At 48.2% G+C, this 17,490-nt stretch overlaps 1 protein-coding gene across 1 annotated transcript in view; it reads right to left on the bottom strand.

The window, feature by feature from the left end:
* Nucleotides 1-17,490, bottom strand: part of LOC121355712 (collagen alpha-1(VII) chain-like) — a 78,728-nt gene that overhangs the window by 51,482 nt on the left and 9,756 nt on the right. Inside the window, exons 10-32 of the mRNA XM_041471366.1 lie at nt 16,945-17,061; nt 15,030-15,176; nt 14,322-14,441; nt 13,505-13,663; nt 12,716-12,844; nt 12,332-12,481; nt 11,431-11,568; nt 10,885-11,031; nt 10,064-10,183; nt 7,866-8,012; nt 7,541-7,729; nt 6,993-7,132; nt 5,970-6,093; nt 4,629-4,772; nt 3,711-3,901; nt 3,166-3,234; nt 2,533-2,613; nt 2,426-2,452; nt 2,182-2,226; nt 1,513-1,581; nt 1,340-1,417; nt 559-585; nt 349-402 (exon numbers count right to left, since the gene is read on the bottom strand). Coding sequence (XP_041327300.1) covers nt 349-402; nt 559-585; nt 1,340-1,417; nt 1,513-1,581; nt 2,182-2,226; nt 2,426-2,452; nt 2,533-2,613; nt 3,166-3,234; nt 3,711-3,901; nt 4,629-4,772; nt 5,970-6,093; nt 6,993-7,132; nt 7,541-7,729; nt 7,866-8,012; nt 10,064-10,183; nt 10,885-11,031; nt 11,431-11,568; nt 12,332-12,481; nt 12,716-12,844; nt 13,505-13,663; nt 14,322-14,441; nt 15,030-15,176; nt 16,945-17,061 — 2,612 coding nt within the window. The remainder of the gene's footprint in view (nt 1-348; nt 403-558; nt 586-1,339; nt 1,418-1,512; nt 1,582-2,181; nt 2,227-2,425; nt 2,453-2,532; nt 2,614-3,165; nt 3,235-3,710; nt 3,902-4,628; nt 4,773-5,969; nt 6,094-6,992; nt 7,133-7,540; nt 7,730-7,865; nt 8,013-10,063; nt 10,184-10,884; nt 11,032-11,430; nt 11,569-12,331; nt 12,482-12,715; nt 12,845-13,504; nt 13,664-14,321; nt 14,442-15,029; nt 15,177-16,944; nt 17,062-17,490) is intronic.

The following is a 17,490-nucleotide window of genomic DNA, read 5'->3' as shown; positions in this document are numbered from 1 at the left end:
TTATGGGATATGGCTCTCCAATATGGTAAAACCAACCAAAACCAGATCCAGGAAGGATGGAAGAACAGCACATGGATGTTACCCTTCAGATCGAGCCATTTGTAACACAGGAATTTCCCAAACCAATCCTGGTGTCTTATTCCCAGTAATTCTCCATGGAACTCTTCTCATATCTTCCTTTGAACTCAAACTTCCCACACCCCAAACCTCCTTGTGGGATGATTTCTGGGAAGAACCACCCTTTCCCTGTTTTGGATCTGCTCCCAGTTCGGGCCATTTGCTCTTGATCCACATTTTCCCCTCCTCTGGACCTGCCCCAGTTTTTCCCTCATTTCCTGGGACACTCACCGGCTCTCCCGTGTCTCCTCTGTCACCTTTGAGGCCACTCCTCCCACGGGGACCCTGCACGAAGCACAGGAAAGTCTCACTCCATGATCCTTTCATGGATCTCCATGGAATTTTGGGAAGTTTGGAAGCCAGAACTTCCTGGGCAGCTTGGAAATAATTTTGGAAAAAAGCCTTTTCATTCCAAAGCGAAAGCTGACCTCAGGTACTCACCCTGATTCCTGAATCCCCTGGCTCACCCTGAAACAGAAAAGACAAAGGGAATTCCCATGGGAAAGGCATTTAGGGGCTCATCACTAAATTTCATCCCAGAAAAAAAAAATCCTGCAGTCTGACAATCCAAGAGAACAAAATTCCCACTTCCACAGGGAGAGATTTAGGAGAGGTCTCCAGACACCTCCACCTGCAATATTCAGTGTCGGGTCTCCTTTTCCAGTGCTGATAACTCAGGTCTTAGCTTTTCTATTTTCACCTTCTGTGCTGCTTTAGTGTGTGGGTCTGGGCTTCATATTATGGGATGGTGAGCTCTGTGCACAGAGCAGGGAGACAAAACAATTCCTGCTCCAGCTGGGCACCAAGGACAAATGATCCAAATCTCAGCCCAGGAGCACAAACCCCCTGGGCTGGAGAGAGAAAAACAAGGAGGATGGGAGTGCAGGGGCTGAGCTGGAATTGGACACTGAACTGCAATGTGCACATGGAGCAGAGCTGATCCCAGGGAGAGACCCCGGGAGCGCTCGTGCATTTTGGGGCCATTTGGGTTCATCTTGGGGGCAGCCCTGGCTGGGCTCTTGTGCTGCCCAAGGTGCATCCATGGAGGAGATCCTTTCAATCCATCCCTGCTTTATTCTATAACTCTGCCCAGCCTCTGTCCTAGCTCAGCCTTCACAAGGCATCAGGGGAACATCCCAGATATAACTCTGCCCAGCCTCTGTCCTAGCTCAGGCTTCAAAAGGCATCAGGGGAACATCCCAGGATTGTGCTCCAAACTCACCTTGATGGAGATTCCTGGTGGCCCTGGAGAACCTGGTGGCCCTGGAACCCCAGGAACCCCCGGCTGCCCCTTCTGTCCCTGCAACCAGGAAAAACAGGAGAGGGAAGGATTTGGAATCTCTCCCAGCCCTTGGGAAGCTGAAGGCTCCCCCACACCTGGGGTTTGGTACTCACAGGGGGGCCAGGCTGCCCATTCCGGCCAGGAATCACCTCCACTCCTCCCAGGACATAGCCTGGATCTCCCTGTGGATAAAGGCACCTTGGGAGATCCAGGAGCAGATTGGGTGATTTAGGGGCAATTCCATCAACCCAAAGCACCTGGTACCCAAAACTACATGGTCATGACCTGAGTTTTGTTTGCTGGCATGGAAGAAAAATTAATCCCAAGGTAAAAATGGAAGTTGGCTTTCAGCAGGATCCATTCCCAATCTTCATCTGCACAGACAGCTCAGGGGGATGCAAGGAAAGAGGAGGAATGGGGACTGGGAGAAGGGCAGGAAGCTCTTCCTGGGATCTGCCCCCAGAAAATATTGGAATATTTTAGTGTCGTAAATGGATTAAACCAGGTTTGTTAATAATGGAAACTCAGAAAGGCAGAATGACCCCACCTTCTCCTGCAATTAATTAACTAATTAATTGTGCCCAGAACCTGGGATTAGGATTGAGCACTTTTCTCCATAAAGACATAAAATTCCTGAGGGAAACTCCCCAAGACAAAATCTGGCAGTGTAGGATTAGGTAGACACAACTTAAAAATTCACATTAGCCAAAGATCCCAGTGGAAAAGAGAGGTCACAACAAAGAAATGAATTTTTCCCAGTGAAATGCAGCAATGGAACTCACTCTGTCTCCTTTCGGCCCTGCGGGTCCTGGATAGCCCGGAGATCCCTGGAATTAAAAATAAATTCTGCAGTGTTAAACAGAAAAACAGCTCCAAGACCACGGGTGCTGATCCCTGGAAGTGTCCAAGGCCAGGTTGGACAGGGCTTGGAGCACCCTGGGATAGTGGGAGGTGTCATGCCCATGGAATGGGATGAGTTTTAAGGTCCCTTCCAACCCAAACCAACCCGGGATTCCGAATACTCACAACGTCACCTTGGCTGCCAGGAAGCCCCTGCAAAACAGGACAGAGGGATACTGGTCACTTTTCTCTGGAATGGCCCTTTGGAAAAGTTTGTTAGAACCAATCCATACCATGATTCCAGGGGGACCTGGAGGACCCGGCCGGCCCGGCCTGCCCGGCAACCCAGGAATGCCGTCCTTCCCAGGGAGACCCTAAAAACATGGAAAAGAACAGCGTGGGGGGGATGACCTCACACCTGCAAACTCAAATAGCTTCAGGCAGCACCCTAACACTTGAGAGCATTCCCAAATTCCAGAGCAGGTCCCTTTCTCTGGATTTTCAAAGCCAGCATGGAGCAGGAAGAGCAGAACACCAACAGAAAAGATCTGAGGGTCATTCTTTGCTTGAACTCTTCCTTGGTCATGATTTGGTTGTATTTACTGCCAGAGGGCAGGGATGGATGGGATATTGGAAGGAATTCCTGGCTGGGAGGGTGGGGAGGCCCTGGAATGGAATTCTCAGAGAAGCTGTGGCTGTCCCACCCCTGGAAGTGTCCAAGGCCAGGGCTGGACAGAGTAATCTGCGAGAGTAGAATGTGTCGAGGTTGGAACTGGATGATTTTTCAAGTCCCTTCCAATCCAAACCATTCCATGATTCCACTATATTAATTATCCAAGTGGATCATGCTGTGGGGCCATTCCCTTAGGAGCTGGACTCGATGATCCATGTGGGTCCCTTCCAGCTGAGAATATTCCGTGACTCACCCGTTCCCCTTTCTCTCCCTTCGTAGTGTGGGGGTCATAACCCCTGTGAGCAGCTGAGCCCCTGGATCTCTTCAATGGAAAAGAGAAAAAAAAAAAATTATCAGGGAATTAATTTATTTTATTTAAATTATTTATTTAGTTTATTTGCCAACCAAAGGATGGCAAATAAATGGGAGTGACCAGGAAACACAGAATAAAACATTCCTTGGCTTAGGCAAAAAAATAGGGAAAAGCAAAGCTGACCACCCTGGAGAATTCTCAGCCATTTAAAGTCTATTCATATGAATTTATAATGTGAATTTTTAATATATATAAGTGTTCTGCAGTGGCTTTATCCACCAAAACATTCCCAGCTCTATCCTGACTTTCCCAGTTCCACTCCCTGGATTTCAAAGGTTTTTTTGTTCAGGGCTGGACAGTGAGATCAGGATGGGACCTGGTGTCCTAAATCCACTCTGATTCTGCTCTGAAACTTCCCTCAGGGAAGATTTTCCTTGTGCCTGACCCACTCCAAGCAGGATTTACTGCCAGGAGTAGGAACTCACCTTTTCTGGTGGGATTTGGGTTCCTGGAAGCTGAGGATCAGAACAAATGGCTTCTATCAGCTCTTGGAGGATTTGGGAGAAGTCATCAAAGGTGCTGACGTAGAAAACGTTCTGGGGGTTCTGCTGAAGCAAGATCCTGTGGAGCTCCATGGGGTCAGCTCCTGACACCCCCACAGCAATGACACGGAGCCCTGGAATGACATGGATCCCACCACTCCTCATCCCTGGGATCAGAGTTTCCAAACCCCTTCCTGGTAAAAACCTCTGGTGGGATCAGGTGGAGCCCACAGAGAACTGGGTGTGCGTTACAGCAAACCAAGACGAGGTGGGGAGAGAAAAGAGAAAGGATAAAGGAGGGGAGGAACCAACAGTGCCCTCAAAGTGACTCCTCACACAAGGCACCACCCTCAGCATCCTGGAAATTAATGGAGAACCAAGGGAAACACAATGGGACAACCTCAAACCTCTGGAAATTCATGGAGAACTGAGGGAAACACAACTGGGCAACCTCAACCCCCTGGAAATTCATGGAGAACCATGGAAACAAAACAGGGCAACCTCAGCCTCCTGGAAATTAATGGAGAACCAAGGGAAACAAAATGGGGCAACCTCAACCCTCTGGAAATTCATGGAGAACGGAGGGAAACACAACAGGGCAATGTCAACCCTCTGGAAATTCATGGAGAACCATGGAAAAGAAATGGGGCAACATCAACCTCCTTAAAATTCATGGAGAACCAAGGGAAACCAAACCAGGTAGCCTCAACCCTCTGGAAATTCATGGAGAACCATGGAAACAAAATAGGGCAACACCAATCTCCTGGAAATTCATGGACAACCATGGGGAACCCAACTGGACAACCTCAAACCCCTGGAAATTCATGGAGAACTGAGGGAAACACAACTGGGAACTCTTACCCAAGGCATGGGCTGCTCTGGCTGGGGACACCACGTCATCCTGGGATTGTCCATCGGTCACGAGCACCAGGATGTGAGGAAAATCCAGTCTCATCCCTCTGGAGGGCTGGAATAATTCCTTTAGCACGTAGGATATGGCACGGCCTGAGCAGACAGGGAGAGACAGGGTGGGAGTCTGGATTAATTCCACAGGTTTGGGATCTGGATCTCCTTCCATGGGTGGAGGATGAAGGGAACTCCTCGAAAGTGGAAAGCCCTGGACATGGGACAACATCTTTTGGAGGATAGCAGCAGGAAATCACCTTGGCTGGAATGGTTCTGGTGCTATCAGCAGATAGTTTTGGAAAAGGGGAGCCAAAATATTCAGAAAATTGAAGCACTCTGCTTACACTTCTGGAATAAAATCCACAGAATTCCTATTTCCAAATGTCTTTGGAATGACCAAGAAAGTTCCACAAAGGAATCTCCTACAGATTGAAGTGATCAAGAAGCTCCAAAACACTATGGAAAGATTTCTACTTGGAGTAAAATGTCCTTGACACAAACTCCATAAAAAGAGTTTAAAAAGGCAAAGTTAGCCAGGAATTTCCAGCCTGATCAATTCCATGCCTTCTTTCCCTAAGCAATCCCATGAAAATTCCTATATTTTGACTTTTCCTGGTTTTTTGTACCCTTGTCCAATACCACTGAGGCAGGATGAGGGATTTGGATGCTTCAAATGTGAAGAATTCATTGAAAAATCACAAAACTACAGAATATTCCAAGTTGGAAAGGATCCACAAGGATCATCGAGTCCAATTATTGAATGGTCCATAGGGGGATCAAATCTTGGAGTTACTGGCACCAGCTTCCAACCAACTGGGCTAAACAATTAAATAAAAATTAACCATCTTTAATTTACCATTCCTAGTTGTGTTTCTTCAGGGAACCAGGTATTCCCAGTGTCCTGCTGGGAATGAGCACACGGAAAGTGTCATCCCTCTCTGAGCTTTTTAAATGAGACAAAATATCTGGATTTCAGGGATGCAGGAATGCTTCAAATCAGCCATCCTCATGTCTATGGTGTAAAAACCACCCTCAAGTGCAGGCAAAATAATAAAATAATGAGAGAAACCCAGGGGAAAAACCAGGACATGGATAAAGCACCAAGTGGCTGGAAAAACCACTCCTGAAAATCCAATTTAATCCGTTCTCAAATTTAAAATGACTTTGAGCACAATGCTCCCACCAAGGAAATGGCTCCAAACCACTCAGAGAAATATTTAGAAATATTTTCTTTGGCTTCCAGGTTCTGTCCTGGGCCAGAAGGATCATCCCAGGTGTCCAAGTCCCCTCCCAGACCTGTTTTGGTGTTGCCGCCGGTGTAGCTCAGCCCTCTGATGGCTCCGAGGGCTCCGTTGCGGTCGCGGTGTTGGTTGAAATGAAAAGCTGCCCTGGGCTCCTCGCTGTACTGAGCAACAGCAACCTGCCAAAAACAGGGATTAAAATCCCCAAATCCACAGGAAGCAGGACAGACTGCCTCGAGTCAGAGTGTGGTGCACCAGGAATGGGAGGAGGTTGAATTCTATGGGAAAAGGGAGTCTGATCCTCACCTAAATCAAAATTTTTTATGTTCCCAGAGTTATTTGTTGACCCAGGGTAACTTCATCATTCACCTCCAAGCAGAGTCCAAGAAATTCCCATTTCCTGCCCAACTTAAACCGCGCTCCATAACTCTCCCTTTCTAATTTAAATTAAATAAATGACCCCAAATAAATGAGGGGCTGAGTCTTCCCATTGGCTTTGCTGTCATTAAATCCTTCAGGCTTCATTTGTCATGGAGGTGATTCCCATCACAACCCGGGGCTTCGGTTCTCTGTTTGTTGGAGGAGGGAGCTGCTGGGATATCCTGCAATTCCCACTTGGATTTCCAACCATCCCCACTCTGGATTCCCATCTGTCCTCACTCTGGATTTCCAACTATTCTCCACTATGGACTTCCAACCACCCCCACTCTGGACTTCCAACCATTCTCCCTCTAGATTTCCCACCATTCCCATTCTGCATTTCCAACCATCCCCACTCTGGATTTCCAACAATTCCCCACTCTGGATGGGGTCAGAAATGGGATCTGAGAGGGGAATAAGCACCCAAGAGATCTCTGGGCTAACCTAGACAGCACTTCAGGTGTGGAATTTGCTTTAGTCCTGATGATTCAGTCTTGGAAAAATAACCAAGAAATGGAAATCTATCCAAATGGGAAAGCTGACACAGGAGACTTGAATTCCTGTCCTTTTGTTCCATGTAGGTCTTTCCCTGGCCTTTCTGCTCCACAACTCCTGGGTGAGCAGACTCTGCTCCAGGAAAAAAACTTCAAAATCTTGCCTGTGTCCCTTCAGGCCCAATCTTGGGGAAATAGGAGACGATCCGGAAGAGGAAATCCTTCACTTTATTGAAGTTGCTCTGGCCGATACTCGAGGATTCATCCACCAGGAACCCAACGTCTGCCTTGAGCTTCCCACAAACTGCAGAGGGAAGAGAGGAATTCCGTAAGCTGAGGGATCCTAAAGCACAATCCTGGGGTTTTGTGTGCTCAGAGCACCAAATCAAACCCCAAACCTCTTGTGATGCCAATTTTTGGGTGAGCAGCAGCACCTTCACCCCTCAGGGTAGTGCTGAGGCCTTCACCACATTGATGGGGTTTGGGCCTTCCCTGACATTGTCCACTCTCGTTACGCAGGGAATTAAGGCCTTAGTTAAGTTTTAGCTTAAAATTAAGTTTTAGCTCCTGGGATCAGAGAAGGTCTTGGTCTCTACGATTTGGATCAGAGAAGATCTTGGTCTCTAAGCTTTGACTATTTCTACATCATCATCATCATCATCATCATCATCATCATCATCATCATCATCATCATGATCATCCCCACACTCACTGGGCCCAGGCAGGGTTGTCAGTGGTGCCGACACCGTGCTGGTCCAAACTGGGGGCTCTGGGAGTTTTGTACTGGTGGGCACTGGGGGAGGAGTGGTCCCCACACTGCTGGGAGATCCAGATGGAGATTTCCTCATATCCAACGGTGCAGGAGCCGCTGGAGCGGTTGGTGGCTCCCTGGCAGCTCCTGCTGTAAGACCCAAACAAAAAAGGTGAATTTTAAACCTCTTTTAGCTTCTCCAGCAAAGAGAAAAAGGGTATAAACCCCAAAAAATCAGCCTCAAGAGCAGTTTTCCCTGGAAAATCCAGGTCTCCATCCTTCATACCTGTTTGTCCAAGGAGCGTCGTCTCCGGTCCCTCAGAGTCTCCAAACATTGGTTTTATGGAAAACAAATACATTTCCTTGGAGCTCAGCCCTGCCACTCGATAGGATCGGGAAGTTGCTGGCAACAATTCCTGGGAAAGGGTGGGAGCTGTGGAAAACGGGAGGAACATGACTGAGAGCCAGAAAAACACAGAGTAATTCCCATTTCGGTGGCATCCCTGTTGGCAAACAGGAATTTGGGGATGATTCCCAGGATTCGGAGAAGAAGCAAAAGCAAATAATTTACAAAGTGCAATGGTCAGGTCCTAAACCAGATGAAATTAGGTTGATTTTGTGCATTGAAAATTTGGAATTTAGGGAATTTGGTGCAAGTGGTGCTCAAGGCTGAGAGAGCAATTTCTATCTAAGTGGTTCTTATGGATAGAAATAAGATTCCTTTTTGGGAATGAATGGAAAGTTTGATGAAAAATAAAATCAGACTTGACTGAGAAATTTGTTTGCACACAATTCATAGTTTTGATTTAAAATAATGATAGGAAAAATTGTCATAATAATGACTGACATTTCCTAAGTGCTTTACTTTAGAAATAATAAATTATGAATTTGACACCTTTTTTATTCTGAAATAGCATTTTACTTTAAAAAAATCACCCAAAAAGCTCAGTTTGTATGGCAAGAAATAAAATCAGTGCAAATAATCTGCTCCAATGTCATCAACTGATAGAATTAAAGTTGGAAAAGATCTCCAAAGATCAAATCCAGTTTGCTGTTCTCAATTCTCCACAAAAATTTTTGTAAGGGAAGTTTTCATCCTTTAAATAAAATAGCAAAATCCCTCTTGAAATTTGACTTAAACTCTTGTGCTTCCCTCTTTTTGGGAAGTCGAGTCAAAATAGCCATAATTGGTTTATTTTGTCTGATCCACAGGTGGAATGATCCCAAGTGGAAAAGAAAGGAATCCAAATTTTTATGGGACAGGCTGGATGGAATGAAGGGAAATGGGCATTAAGTGAGCTTAAAAAGGAGCAAGGAAAATGTGTAATAAACCAATGTTTTATTTAGGAAAAAAAATCAAGTTGTGTGGAGGAAAATTAATCAAGACAAAAAATATGGACCAAATTTTTAATTGCTTTTATACACCCATGTTGGCAGTCAGGATAATTAACCAGGAAAAATTGGAATTACTCACTCAGGAGTGTAAATTTTATCCTGTGGAGAAGTGGGGTCAGGATTCATCTGCTGGTGATGGGAAATCAATATTTATGAACCCATTCCAGCTGGATCGATGGAGGGAGGGCACAGGGGGACTGTCAGGCATGGGATTATCCATTCCTGATTCCCTGACAACTCTGAAATCAGGGATTTCTGAGTCCTTCCGGATCAATATTTGAACAGCACAGCACAGGAAGGGGAACAGTTGCTTTGGATCACTAAAATCACCCCAGAGATCCAAAGGTTCTGTTCCCAAATTGCTTTTCCATAATATTAATCCCCAAAAAATATGCTGCTGTCATGGGATGGTTCATCCTGAGTGATACAACCTGCAAGTATGGAGCTGCTAATCCTGAAATATCCTTGGAATTAAAAAAAAATAAATAAATTAAAGCTTCTGGTAGCTCCAAAGCACTGCAGGCAGCACAGGGAATTCCATTGGATTTGGTTTCTTTATTCACTTTGGACATGAACTGTCCTAGAAAAAACTTTGTGGTTGAAGCCACAGGATGGGAAACTCCAAATTCAAAGAGGATTTTAGTCCAATCCAGGAAAAAATAATGGAGTTGATGGTTTAAAGGGCAAATCCTGAAAAGCCAAAGGAATGGTGAGGAATGATTAAGGAATTTTTAAAAGCCTTTCACAGGAGAGCAGAGATTTGAAACAGATAAAAATGAGGTTTCATGGATGACAAAAGTCCACCTTTTTTTGGTGGATTTGATGGACAGGAAGGGACACAGACAATGCCAAAATTAGTTTTTCCTGAGCTATTCCCACCCCTCCTTTTTTTCTTCCCCCGAGGATTTTGCAATGGGCCAAATGGGACATTTTGTGAGGCTCCTCCAGTTCCCATTTTTCCCTCTTTTTCAGCCAAATGGAGAAGCTGAGATGAAGGAACCCATGGAAAGCCCCAGGGTTCTCCTGCTAAACAGGATCCAGAGGAGCTCAGGGGATGGATCAGGGTTTCCTTCCCACAACAAACGTTACCTGAGGACAATCCCCATGTCAGTAAATACAGGGATGCTCCAGGAACAGAATTCCAGGACAACAAAATGCTGGAATCCGTGGCCTCCTGCACGGTGAATTCCATCACTTTGGGCAAATCCACTGTTGGAAAAGCAAGGGACAAAGCTTAGGGGACATCTCTGCCTCCCAAATTCCACGATTCTGGTGAGAGGAAGGAGTTCCTCCAGCATTTCAGGTGTTTTCCAAGAAGCTGAATCCAACCAGGTTCTCATTTGGTGGGAATTGGGGGAAATTTTGTCAGATCTTCAGTCTGGACTTTAAACTGACTGAAACTTGAGTTTTCGTTATGGATAATGAAGTTTTTCCTGTGGTATTTTTTTCCCAGATGCTCCCTGAAATCCCATAGTTGGCTCCACATCCCTGACTTTCTCCTCTGTTTGATCTCAAACCTGCCCATTTTAGCACAACTCATGAGGGATGTTGGCTTTTACCACTGGAAATGGTCAAGATATTGCATGAAGACGGAATTCCAAGATAATGTGCCACAAAAATGGGAATTGTTGGCAGGGGAAGACAGGGAGATCCCAACATTCCTCAGTAATAAGAAGAAAGGATCGATGTCTGGTTTTTGGTGGGATCTGAGAAGAAACATGGCCGGGTTGGACGGGGCTTGGACCAACCTGGTCTACAGATGGTGTTGGAAGCGGATGATCTTCAAGGCCCCTTCCAACCCAAAACATTCTGGAATTCTGGGAATAAGGCGTCCATCAGCCAAAACTGTTCTTTTTCTTTCACTCCCCTATGGAGCTGCTCTTATCCCAATCCATGAATCCCATACTCACAGGTTTTGGCCGTGAGGACCGTGGGGTTTCCCTCCTGCCCCATTCCCACTGCAGACATGGAGATGGTGTAGGTGGTGTTGTCCTTCAGTTTGGGAATCACGAAGGAAATGGCCTCCGCCGGGACCAGCTGGGAGGATTCCGAGTCACCTGAGAGGAGACATCCCAAAAAACCCACGGTGTCCATGGAAAGGGAAGTGTAACAGTCATTGTTACAGCAGCTTCACACACACCTGAGAGGACCTGGCCAGGGAGGAGACTTAGAGAATCATTTTGCCAACGGGGAAACTGAGGCACAGGCAGCGGAGAGATCTGGTCATAAATGTGGAAAGGAACTAATTCTTGGAATTCTCAAATCCCAGCTATATTTATATCCTTGGTTAGAGCCTAAAGCTTAGCTCAGGGCTTGTTTAGAGGAGTTCAACCTGTTCTTGTAGACACTGAGATCCCCACCTACCCCAACCACCCATGGAAAAAGGAATTTCCTGAGCCAAACTCCCCATTTTCATGTGTTCCTTGTGTTCCCTGACCAAGGATTGGGATTCTTACCATTGGATGGCTTCCAGGATATCTTGTAGTGACTTATCCCAGGAAGCCTTTTCCAAGCCAGCTTCAAAGTGTTGACACCAGTGTCGGTAACCCTCAGGTCCTGGATGGTCAGGATGGGGTTGGAATCTCCAGAAGGAGCTGGAAAAATGAACCAGGATAAGATTTCAGCTCAGTCCCAGAGTATCACCATGGTTCCAAGCTGTGGTGGAAGAGAAAAATTTGGGCATTCATTCAATAACTACTTTCCAAACATTATCCAGGATTTCAGGCTGAAATTCCTAATGGATCCATGGAATCCAAGCTGAGGAATCTCATCCACATCTCTCACCACCCACACCAAACTGGTGACACACAGAGGGACATGAAAAGAGCTCCAGGAGAGGATGGATCATCCAGACAAGTCTTCAAATTCCACTAAAAACTCATTGAAATGGACTCAGGCGAAGAAGACAAGGAAAGGAGCCAGAACTCCATGTTGGAAGAGGCAGAGCCACAATCCAAGGAATTCCCAAAAACTCAGGAGTGAAGGCTGGTGAGTGACCCTGGGTGGTGCCTGCGGAGAGGCTCCTGCATTCCCAAGGTGGTTGTGGATAAATAATTCTGGGAATTCCATTGATAAATCCAGGATTGTCCAATGTGCCAGAAGGATGTGTCCACTCCCTCCCACGGGAACAGCTACGGATTATTGCCACCAGCAGTGAGGGCTGCTGATGCCTCCACCATCCACAGGATATCCTGAGCTGGATCCACCAGGATCATGGAGTCCAGATCTTAAATGAATGAACACGAGGATTGAAGCCAAAACTTTGCTGTTTTTATGACCAACTGAGCCAATCCCACGCCCAAGAGCAATCCAAGCTTCGCCTCCCAACTGAAGGAGGGTTTTTCCAGCAGGACTTACCTGTGTGGTGAGTCAGGATCACCTCGGGCCCCTCGGTCCTGCTGAACACAGCCCGGACACTGACCCTGTACAGGGTGTTGGGCACCAGGTGGTCAATCCGATGAGCCAACACTCTGCTGCCCAGGTACCGAGTCCTGGCAACCTGTTTTCCTGGAAAAACAGGGATATTTCAGAGTCTGGAGCTCACTTCCTTCCTCCAAAGGAAATTGCTGCACTGCTGTCCCTGAGCTCTGGGGATTATCTCCATAAATAAAACCATGAAAACAAAGAGGAGGAAGGACCTCCAACAGGATCAAGTTTCCCAGCTGTGGGATCTCATTCCTATCCCCCAAGGAGTAGGTCAGGAATTTGGGAAGGTGCCTGGAATGTCCTTTCCCTGCTCACCTTTTCCTGCTCCCACAGGGGTCCAGCTGAGTTTGAATTTGGTGGCAGCGGCTGTGGCACTCCAGGCCAAGGACAGGCTGGTGCTGGTGTGGGACGTCACCTTGAAGTTGGAGACAGATCCCAGAGGAGCTGCAGGATGGGGAAAACATCAGGAGTGTCCTGATTCTTGCCCAAAGGCTCATCATTGGCACGTTAATGAGTCAAAATTATATCAAAGAGTTAAAAATGGCATCTTTGTTTATCCTTGGTGTCTCCTCATCCTCACCTGGAGAAACAGCACTTTTTCACACCTGCAAACATCCAAGGCCAGGTTGAATGTGGCCTGGAGCATGTTGGGCTAGTGGAAGGTGTTGGAACAAGATGGGCTTCCAACCCTTCCAACTCTTCCAACCCTTCCAAACTTTTCCAACCCTTCCAACTCTTCCAAACCTTCCAAACTTTCAAACTCTTCCAACTCTTCCAACCCTTCCAAACTTTCCAACCCTTTCAACTCTTCCAAGCCTTCCAAACTCGTCCAACCCTTCCAAACTTTTGAACTCTTCCAACCCTTCCAAACTTTCGACTCTTCCAACCCTTCCAACTCTTCCAACCCTTCCAAACTTGCCAACTCTTCCAACCCTTCCAAACCTTCCAACCATTCCAACCTCAACCAACTGGGATCTTACAAATCTGAAGCTCTTCCCAAGCCCGGAGCACTGGAACAGCCCCAGTCAGGGATACATGAGGTCGAACCAGATACACAGAGGTTATGTTCTGTGGCAGCTACTCCACCATGCCACCTGCACCCACCTGTCCTGGCCGAGGTGGTGACCCCGGGGCCCTCCCCGGAGCCGAAGAGCACGGACAGAGAAATCACATACTCGGTGTCAGGGGCCAGGCTGCGGAGCTGCTGGGACGTCACCGACTTGCCGAGGGACAGGTGGCGGGGACGGTCCTTGCCAAAGAATTCTTTGGAAGAGAAAATAGAACACAAGAGGAGAAAGAGTCTGGAGAGCAGCTCTGCTGCATCCTGGGAAATCTACCGTGTTCCCTCTGCTGGAGGACACCTGCTCCAGGACAATTCAGGAGGAATTTCCTCATGGAAAGCGTGGTCAGGCATTGGAAAGGGGCTGCCCAGGGAGGTTTGGAGTGCCCATCCCTAAAGGTGTCCAGCTGGATGTGGCATTTCCATCACGAGGAGGGGATTGGGCACAACTTGGACTTGGAGGTCTTTTCCAGCCTCAGTGATGCTGGGATTCCATGTGTTCGCCAGGCCAAGGGAGGGTTTTCCTGTGGTTACTCATTTTGGAATTTTAACACCTAAATGATCCAAACCAGCTGAGAGGAACTGAATCCAAACCATCTGACATCCAGGGACCACAGGAATCTGGGAATGCTCCCTGTCTCCTTCCTGGGACCTCACTCTGTGTGGGGCTGGGGCCAGGATGGTACCTCAGGGCCAGGAATAACCCCTGGCTTCAGTTCATGCTCTGGAATTGTGGGTGAGGCTGCTTGGAGCAGTTCATGAGCTATACCTGCCCTACTCCCACCACTCCAGGTTGGACCTGCCCTACTCCCACCACTCCTGAGGCTCTCCCATTCCAGGGAGAGCAGAGAGGGATCTCACCTGGTGTCGGACCCCAGGCCACCCTGTAGCCGGTGGCTCCCATGACTGAATCCCAGGACACCAGGAGGCTGTTGATGGAAATCTCACTCACTTTCAGCATCTGGACAGTGCTGGATGCCACTGCAGGAGAGAAGAGTTGCCCAGTTCCATTGAGGTCCCAACAGCATCAAAGAGCTCCCCAAACCTGTGGTATTTTGGTATTTTCTGGGTTCCCCAATGTTGGAAGGAAAGGAAGGAATCTGACTCTATGTTTTTAGAAGGCTAATTTATTATTTTATGATCTGTATTATATTAAAGAATACTATACTAAACTACACTAAAGAATAGAGAAAGGATTCAGACAGAAGGCTAAAAGATAATAATGAAAAACTTGTGACTCTCTCTTCCAGAGTTTGATACAGCTTGGCTTCTGATTGGTTAATAAGTAAAAACAATTCACATGAAACTACTTGTTGGATAAATAATTTCCAAACCACATTCCAAAGCAGCAAAACACAGGAGAAGCAAACGAGATAATATTGTTTTCCTTTTCCTCTGAGGCTTCTTGGCTTCCCAGGAGAGAAATCCTGGGCAAAGGGATTTTCCCAGAAAACATGACGGTGACACAAACCCAGCAATGCAGAGAAGTGACAGAAGTGACACCAACTCTGTGCCAGCACCTCCCATGTCTGCATGGGCTTAATGCCACCCCTGCTGCAGGACACTCACCTGTGGTGGCTTTGCCAGTCACCACCGGCCCCTCGATGTCCCCAAAGATGGGGTTGATGGTCACCGTGTGCTCCACGCCCGGCGCCAGCCCCTGGATCATGTAGTAGCTGTAGGAGCTGCCGAGGGTCACGTCCTGGATGCTGCCCTCTGTGAAGGAAACGGTGTCCCCAGGCTCAGCCCGTGTCCCCAGGCTCAGCCCCTGTCCCCAAGCTCAGCCCATGTCCCCGGGCTTAGCCCATGTCCCCAAGCTCAGCCCATGTCCCCAGGCTCAGCCTGTGTCCCCGGGCTTAGCCCAGAATAAACCAGGAAAACCCCAAACCGGGCACGTTGGGGTCTGGGAGTGATCCCATAAAAGGCTCCACAGCCTGCCCAGCCCTGGGTGACTCCGTGCTGCCTTCCCTGCAGGAACTGAAGCCAGCGATGCCCCAAAAAGCAGTTTTAATGTGCTTGTTGTGGGCTAAACCCGGCTCAGCTAAACGTGCCCAGCAGGAGAAGAGTTAAAACCGAATTCCTGTGGATCCACCCCTGATTCCCAGTCGAGGGAAACCTCTGAGAGAGGGAAAATGCCTTTTCCAGTTTGGTCACTGGATGGTGCCACGTTCCCATTTTCTGTTCCAGCAGCACCCGGAGCCCCATCCCCCTTTTCCCACCTGCTCTCCACAGCTCCCATCTCCACTTCGTGCTCATCTAATCCCGGTTTTAAAAGTCAGACGAGGAAAACCAAACCCCTGCCGTGCTTGGGATGGGCAACAGGGTCTGGATCCCATCACCACATCCCCAATCCCGGCATGGGGTGGAATTTGGGAAGAGGACTCAGAGGCCAGGGCGGGGTACCCTTGGGATTTTCCACCCCTGGAATTAGGGTGAGCTGTACCAGGTGCAAAAGGAGATGGAAAATCGGGGTGGAGGTGATGTGGTTGTCCCACTGTCCCCTCAGTGTCCCCACTCCCAGACAGAGCTCCATTCCTAGCTGGGATATTGGGCACAGCCTGGGCAAACTGCTGAGTTTTGGGTTCATTATAAAACCATAAAAGCTGTTTTATGCCTTCCCTGTGAAGGTTTTTCCCTCCTGGTGACATTTGGAGCTGTTCTCCCACTAATCCCCACCTTTCCTGGGGGGAGATGTCTCCTTCCACCATAACCAGGGGAGCTGAGGGAGAGGAAAATGTGTTTTTTTGTTCAAAGCCTTGGAGAGAGCCAGGTGTCCTGACATCCCTGAGCCCTAGAAACATCCATCTCCCAAGGCCAAAATCTGCCATCCAACTGGAATTTCTCACTCCTGCTCCCCCTCCCAGCACCACGGAAAATATGCTTGGGCTCAGGGCAGGGGAAAAGCTCCAGCTGCAAAGGTGGATCTGTCTCCAAACTCTCAAATTTGCCTAAAAATTAGGATTCTGGGGAATGCAGCCTGGTTTTAATGCTGCAGAGAGAAAAAGCCATGAGCACAGGCACTACCAGGCTGTCCCCCCAAAAATCATGCACTCAGTTGTCCCCCAAAAAAGGGGTGACCCCAAATACTCAGGGGCTGTGCAGCTCTGCAGGGAGGGTTTTCTCAGCTCCTCTCAGCTATTCCAAGATTCCTCAAGGAATAATAATTCCATGTAACAAGGCTGGATATCCACCAGCCTGCTTCACCCAGAGCCACAGCAGGAATTTTTCTGTCCATGGCAGAGAAAACTCCACTGGCTACAGTCCCCAAAAAAATCCCAATTCCCTCTGGACACAGATGGAATCCAATCCAACCCAAAGTGCGTCCAACATTCTTGGGAATCTCACAGCTCCCATCTTTCCATGCTCTGCTCACTGATGCACACCCCAGCCCTGTCTGTACCTGCTGATGTCCAGGTGAGCCTGTATCCCACCCCATCCATACCTGCTGATGTCCAGCTGAGCCTGAATCCCACCCCATCCATACCTGCTGATGTCCAGGTGAGCCTGTATCCCGTGGCTCCCCGGACAGGGCTCCACCGGGCCTGGAGCGTGTCCGTGGTCTCGTTCTGCAGCAAGAGGTTCTCCACAGGCAGGAGCTTCACTGGAAGGAGGAAGGAAAGAAAATGTCAGAACATCCATTGGGAGTGGAGGACTTTGCTGGCTGTCCATGAATGTTCCTCCAGCTCAGCTGGGTGAAGGGAACACCTGAAAGGAGGTGGTTGGGTGGGACTGGGCTCTGCTCCCATGGAATGAGGGACAGGACAAGAGGGAATGGCCTCAAGCTGTGCCAGGGGAGGTTTAGGTTGGATTTTGGGAAAAACTTCTTGATGGAAAGTGTGGTCAGGCACTGGAAGAGCTGCCCAGGGCAGTGTTGGAGTCTCATCCCTGGAGGGAATTCAAAGCCATATGGATTTTGGCATTTGGGGACACGGCAGTGCTGGGGACAGTTGGATACAGGGATCTTAGAGGGTTTTTCCAGCCTTAATGATTCCAAGAGTGGGATTTCCAGGAGCTCCTGCCCAGGGGCTGA

Source organism: Pyrgilauda ruficollis, unplaced genomic scaffold (assembly GCF_017590135.1).
Source record: "Pyrgilauda ruficollis isolate IOZ18807 unplaced genomic scaffold, ASM1759013v1 scaffold266, whole genome shotgun sequence".
NCBI classification, from domain to species: domain Eukaryota; kingdom Metazoa; phylum Chordata; class Aves; order Passeriformes; family Passeridae; genus Pyrgilauda; species Pyrgilauda ruficollis.
This window is presented reverse-complemented; position numbering and strand designations above follow the sequence as displayed.